Here is a 6,809-nt window from a genome sequence, read left to right as displayed (position 1 = left end):
ATTATATATAAGTACACTGTAGCTGTCTTCAGACACTCCAGAAGAGGGCGCCAGATCTCGTTACGGATGGTTGTGAGCCACCATGTGGTTGCTGGGACTTGAACTCTGGACCTTCGGAAGAGCAATCGGGTGCTCTTACCCACTGAGCCATCTCACCAGCCCGATTTAACATTTTCTATCACATTTACTTATTTGGTGTGGGGTTGTGGAGGTCAGAGGAAAAGTTGCAGGAGTCACGTCTCTCCATCCACCCTGTGGGTCACAGGGATTGAACTCGGGTCCTTGAGCTTGGCAGCAAACATTTACTGCTGAGCAAAGACTATTACTGTCATCTCACGGGCTCCTTGGTGACTTTTGGTAGCTGTGTGACCCAGTGGCTCCTCCGAGCCCATTTCTGTTCTAGGAATGGTTAACTGTCTTTGGAACCTTGGAGATTCGGGTTTGAATCCCCACTCTACCCTTTCCTTCTGAGTGACCTTGGCAAACACTCTTACATCCATGGGGCTCAGTTTTCCCACCTGTAATTTGGAGCAGGCGGCCTCATGAGGCATACTGGGGCCATTTAATGGGGTCCCTAAGAGCTCAAAGAGAAGGGGGGCGGAGTCAGGTGTAGCCAGCCCCTGGACTGTGTCCGGACAGACGTGAAAGGAATCTCAGGCAAGCCAGCTGAAGGCCAGGGGCTGCACATGCGCAGAGCATTCCTGTGCTCCTTTATAAGTGAGGAAGCTGCGCCTGGCGTGCTGAGCGCCTGGGCTCTAGGGCTGAAGAAACACCGGGAGCGGGGCGTCGCGTCCTTTGTGCCCGGAACCGTGGGGATGTGTCCGCGCTAAGGAGCCAGGTGTGGGGGGGCCGGAAGGAGGGGGGTAACAAAAAATAGGGCTTGGGGAGGACTGACCAGAATGAAGGGGAAGCCCCCCTCGATGAAAATGGGCAGGGAACGATGGGGGAGGGGAACCAAGTTTGGGGGGCCTGAGTGCATGAGGGGCGGCCTTAGGGGTGTTGGGAATGGAAAGGAGTCTTGAATGAAAAGACTTTCCCATCCCTGGTAGGGAGGATCCCTGGCTGCATATAGTTCTCTGGATCAAGCAGGAGGTGCTGAAAGCTAGGGCTAGGGGAGGGGTACCCCGAGTTTGGAATAAAGACAAGGGAATCCTGCTCATAGCTGAGACAAGCTGGGAACTTGAAATGGGGACCTCCAATTTACACATGAATGGAAGGCTGTGGTGGGGAGAGGGTCCCCCAATTTAAGAGTGTGTGTAGCAGAGTCCCTTCCCTGGGAAAGGAAGTCAGACAGGTCTCTGTCCTCTTACTGCATCCTGAGCTGAGAAGGAGGCTCAGGCACCCATCCTACGAGTCACCCTGGTTTTCTAACAGATAGGAGTTGGGTGCAGTCCCTTTTCCCAGTGAGCATGTTTACTGTCCTGGCTAATGCTGGGTGTGGGTTCTGCTGTGCCCCAAGATGGATGTTCAGGACCTGGATGGACCCTGTGAAGGGAAAGGACCCCCCAGATGCCTCACATCTCCACGTAATCTCAGCTCTCCACCCCAGTGCTTCACCCCCAGTCTACCTGTATGGTGAATTTTAAAACTCTCTTTGGATGATCAGGTGGTAGAAGGGAAGGGACCCAGTGCTTGGGTATAGGAGTGACCCCCGTGCATACACCACAGTGTGGCTTTGTTCATTCTAAGTGTGTTTGGGATGAAACCAGGCTGAGGCAGTCCAGGATGGGTGACATGTGGGGACCAGTTAGGAAGGTATGAATTCATACATTGTGCCGTCCCAGACTCTGGCAGTCTCGGTGATCCCTGGACGTCCCTACAGGGAGACAGGGAAGGTTTTCACCCCAGGAATCGGGGGTCTTTGTGTGTCAACGAGCTATGAGGAGAGGCATGTCTAGGGTCTCCGGTGACTGATATAACTGCTAACAGTGTCTTTTGTTACAAAACTATGCTGGGGCCACATTACCAGTGGCCCTGCATCGGTCACCAAGACCACATGCATCCCAGGGCTGGTGTGGCAGCCTGTGGGAGGAGCCAGACCTGGTGAACGATTCGTTAGGGGCTTCAGCAGAGGGCTCCAGATTGTGGGTGTCTTTGTGTAGAGGTCGCGCAGCCTACCCCGTCAACACAGGCATGGTTCCTTTGTTAATGTCCCTGGAAGTCTCTGTGTGTGTCTCTCCTGGGGTGTGTCTTGTGAATAGGGAAAGGGGACTCAGAGCATAGGAGTGCAAGCCTGAGGAGCCACAGTGGGCGCAGAGGCCGGGGTGGAGGTCCTCAGCTTGGCTTCCTTTCTTCTCCAGTGTTCTACACTCATGCACACAAATCCAGTGCGAGTCTCAGGCCAGGAACCCTCAGTGTGTGCAAGTGCGTGTGCATACATGCGTATGGCTTTCCTCGCCCCCACCCCCACCCCTGGGACCAGAAATCCTTCTGGAGCTGATGCACCCACATCACAGGGTGCCGACATAGACATACCCTCGCCCAGACACAGCACCACAGATGCACACCGTCACACATCCAGTGACACTAGATAACAAGTGCCCAACTCCAACTCAGTGGAGAGACGAGAGGCAGGGTGGGGGTGGGAACGGAACAGGGGTACAAACACACTGGAGCTTGTGAATGTGCTTGCCCTCTTCCCTGCAGGCCCCTGCTTGCATATACATGAGGCTAATGCATCATTCATGAGGGGGTGGGCCCAAACCTCAGCCTAAAAGCTGCCACTTGCCTCTGGTGGCCCAGGAGAGGAAGTATTTTAAGAGAAGCGTGTGCGGGTGTGAGGATGTGATGGGGAGGAGGGGTGGTGTTTGGGGTGTGAGGAGCACAAAACTGACATAAGAGTCTGTCACCGTGTTGGGCTACCTTCGGGTATTTTTAGTGTGTTCCCAAGGCTTTGTGTACAAAGAGCTGTTTTTAAAGGTGATATATCATAAGTCTTAGCTCATTCCTCCCTGATGATTTCAGAGGGTTTGTGCTAAATGAGGCTCATTTTACAGGTGGGGAAGCTGAAGCATGGGGCAACAGGGCCACTGGGGCAGAGCTGCATGGTGGGTAATAGAGTGTGACATGGACATGAATTTTTTTATTTTTCCTTTTGAGGGGAGGAAAGAGACAGCATTTCTCTGTGTAGCTCTGGCTGTCCTATAGAAATTCTGTAAAACAGACTGGTCTCCAACTCAGAGGTCCACCTGTCTCTGCTTCCCCAGACCTGGGATTAAAGGGGTGCGCCATCACACCCAGCTGGATTTTTTTTTAATTTCCTTTTCTTTTCTTTCTTTTTCCACTTTTCTTCTCTCTCTCTCTCTCTATCTCTCTCTCTCTCTCTCTCTCTTTTTCTTTTTTTTGAGGCTAGGTCTTATATAGTACAGGCAGACTTCAAACTTAAAATGAAGTTCAAACCCTTGATCATCCTACCTCCACCTTCCAAGTGCTAAGATAAGATGACAGACTTTGGCCACAATATCCAGCTGAACTCAATTATGTGGAGAGGGGAGGGGAGGAAGAAAGAATGAGAGAACACATTTTCTGGTTTTTATCCCTCCTAAAATGGAGTGATCGTAGGCACTAGGGTACCCCACACTGGCTTGGGGTTCCAAAATGAAGAAACAGAGGCGGCCTGGATTGGCATTAGAGTCTGTGGCATTTAATTTACAAGTTGGTAGCTTGTGCTCTGCTCTGCAACCCAAAGCAAAAAGCGAGCCCTCTCTGGGTTCAGAGGCAGGTTGTGCTCAGAGCCCCGGCAATACTCCTCAGAGTTCAGCACCAAGGACAGATCGTCGACGGGCCTAGCCTTTAGCGTTTGTAAAAACAGGGAGGGCTGAAGGGAACTGAGCTCTTCAAGGCCTCTAGAGGCCCCACCACAAGGCTTGCTCTACTTCCATAGGCTAAAGGGCAGATTTGCAGGTGGCCCTCAGACTCTCTTTCTCCTGACCTCTTTGAACCCCTGTATGAGGCCGGAGTTGAGAGAGGGGCAAAGTTTTGTCGAATCCTTGTAATAAATATATTTCAGGCACCTGAGGTAGACCTTGCTCATAGTAAGTACTCAGTAACTGCCTACTGTATGCCAAATGGGTCATGGCCCCTATGGAGGGGATAGCCCCAGGGCAGAGGAAGCCACATATGTTGGGAGTACTGGGCTTGGGGGAGGGCCTGGGGACCCACTGCTTCCCTTGGGAGCTCCCAATCTGATTGTGGAAGCTGACTTGAAAAGCAGGACTTCAGACTTGGCAGTGCAAAGTTTAGTGACAATATTAGCCACAGCTAAAATGTTCTCCTTCAAGCCAAGTTGCTCAAATCATTGTGTGTAAGTTCAGTCATCCATCCCTTCTAGTCATCTGTTGTCCTCATCTGACCCATAAGGAAAGAGAGGCAGAGAAGCTATGCTACTTGCCTAAAACCACACAGCAAGGAAGAGGCAGAGGCATAGCATAGGACTTGCTGTGCTCATCAGGTTGGGCTGAAACTGCCTCCACTGCTCCAGGGCTGAGATGTGGGACCATGAGAGTGAGTCACCAAACCCGCATAGAGTGCTGTGCAGGACTGCAGTCTGGTCCTTGAAGATGCTCAGTGGGTTCTGGAGTCTGAGGCTAGAACTGGGGGCCCCACAGGAGTGTGGCAAGGGCTGGGAACAGAACCTAAGGCTATGAAAACCTGGGAGGTGCTGGGGCCAGAACCCAGGGTCCCCTGTGAGTTGAGCAGATGTGGCACCACTAAGCCGCACCCTGGCCTCACTGCTTGATTGTGAAATGAAATGCTCTCTCTGGGTACATATCCTGCTTGGCCCCTGCTTCCCTTCCTCTGTGGCATGTTCCTTCAGCAACATGCTGGCCTTTATGAGTTCTGGCTCTAATTCTTCCTGGGACTGTCTGGTTCCTCCATGTTGAATGTCTTGGGGGTGCCACGACTCACCTTCCCTTCCTCTCCTTTGCTCCTAGCTCCAGTATGGGAGCCGGATCTGTGTGGGCCTCAGGCCTCCTGCTGCTGTGGCTGCTTCTCCTAGTGGCTGGGGATCAGGGTGAGTGGGGAGTCATCTCAGTCGACGTCATAGTTGTGGGTCAGCGGGACGGGGCAAGACTTTTCATGCTAGAACCTTTTTCTGCTGCTTCTCTAGCTGGGTCTACAATATAAAACAAGAATAGCTGAAACCAGTCTTTGAACAATCGAAAGAGAACAAGATACCTGAGAGGTTATTTTTAGTTCTAACCAGCAGTGGAGGTTCCCACCTCTCACTGTCTTCTGCTGAACTGATCTGGAAAAAAAAAAAGGGTGGGAGACAGAGACAATAACACAGGGGTTGATTGCTGATGTCTGCCATGGGCAGGACAAGGGAAAGAAGATCTTTGTGTCTCTCCTGGAGTCTCCCCAGTGGTGGTCAGGAGTCGGACTTTATGAATTCCTTACTGAGTTTCTCTGTGGCTGTAGGCAAGAATATTTGTTCTTCTGATCTTCAGTTTCCCCAATGTCCTACAAGGAGACATTTCCATTGCAGAAGCTCAGTGACTTTATTGCCCTCACAGGACGTAGTAGCAAATGCCTGTAATCCCAGCCCTTGGGAGGTAGACCAGGAGCATTATAAGTGCAAGGTCATCCTTGGTTATAAAGTTGGAGGCCCACCCGTGCTACACAAGACCCTGACTGAAAATAGAAGAAAGAAAGGGAAAAAAAAAAACTCACAAAGTTGGTTTCCGGTGTCTGCAAATACCCCACAATCACTGCTTCCAGTGTCTGCCTCTTGACTTAACTTTTGAGGCTCAGAGAAGGAAAGTGAGTTGTTCGGGGCCACATGGCAAGCCCGTGATTACATCATAGTTTACCCATATATGAAGCCTTTGGAATTTACTACCATATGAAGGAGAACCATAAATGGTCCCTTTGCACAGTGACATTGTGTGGGCAGTCTGGCCTCTCTGGCCTTGATCTCTCTATAAAGAGGTGTTAATGAAGCTGAGTGTAGTGGCCCAGGCCTTGAATCCCAGCACTGGGGAGGCAGAGGCAGGAGGATCTCTGTGAGTCTGAGGCCAGCCTAATCTATATATGAGTTTTGTTATTTGAGTTCCAGGACAGCCAGGACTATATAGTAAGACACTTTCTCAAAAGAGGAAACAAAGTATTAAGGAAAGAAAAAAGAAGAAGAAGAAAAACCTCACTAAAGCAAGAAATGTTAGTGCCTGCCCCTGCCTCTGACTCAGGTCCTCTCTCTCCACCCCAGACACACAGGACTCCACCGCCACGGAAAAGGGGCTTCGCATGCTGAAGTCGGGGTCAGGACCCGTCCGTGCTGCCCTGGCAGAGCTAGTGGCCCTGCCCTGCTTCTTTACCCTGCAACCACGGCTAAGCACCCTGCGAGACATTCCTCGGATCAAGTGGACTAAGGTTCAGACTGCATCAGGCCAGCGACAGGATTTGCCAATCTTGGTGGCCAAAGACAACGTGGTGCGTGTGGCCAAGGGCTGGCAGGGACGGGTGTCATTGCCTGCTTACCCCCGGCACAGAGCCAATGCTACCCTTCTGCTGGGGCCACTTCGAGCAAGCGACTCTGGGCTGTATCGCTGCCAAGTGGTAAAGGGTATCGAAGATGAGCAGGACCTGGTAACCCTGGAAGTGACAGGTGAGTTGGGGGCAGGTAATGGACGTGGTCAGATATGAAAGGGGAGGGACCAAGAATGAAGGGGGAAGGGTTGAGGCTGAGAGAAAGGGCCCCAAGAATCGGGAAATTCTAAGAAAGAAAGAAAGGAAGGAAGGAAGGAAGGAAGGAAGGAAGGAAGGAAGGAAGAAAGAAAGAAAGAAAGAAAGAAAGAAAGAAAGAAAGA

At 51.4% G+C, this 6,809-nt stretch overlaps 1 protein-coding gene across 1 annotated transcript in view; it reads left to right on the top strand.

The window, feature by feature from the left end:
* The first annotated feature begins 732 nt into the window (after positions 1-732).
* Ncan (neurocan) overlaps positions 733-6,809 on the top strand; it is a 26,352-nt gene continuing 20,275 nt past the window's right edge. The window contains exons 1-3 of the mRNA XM_021170711.2: positions 733-838; positions 4,935-5,014; positions 6,209-6,607. Coding sequence (XP_021026370.1) covers positions 4,942-5,014; positions 6,209-6,607 — 472 coding nt within the window. The 5' untranslated portion in view covers positions 733-838; positions 4,935-4,941. The remainder of the gene's footprint in view (positions 839-4,934; positions 5,015-6,208; positions 6,608-6,809) is intronic.

The sequence above is a fragment of the Mus caroli genome, chromosome 8 (genome assembly GCF_900094665.2).
Source record: "Mus caroli chromosome 8, CAROLI_EIJ_v1.1, whole genome shotgun sequence".
In the NCBI taxonomy this organism is placed as follows: domain Eukaryota; kingdom Metazoa; phylum Chordata; class Mammalia; order Rodentia; family Muridae; genus Mus; species Mus caroli.
Note: the sequence above shows the minus strand (reverse complement) of the source record. Positions and strands in the feature narration are given on the sequence as shown.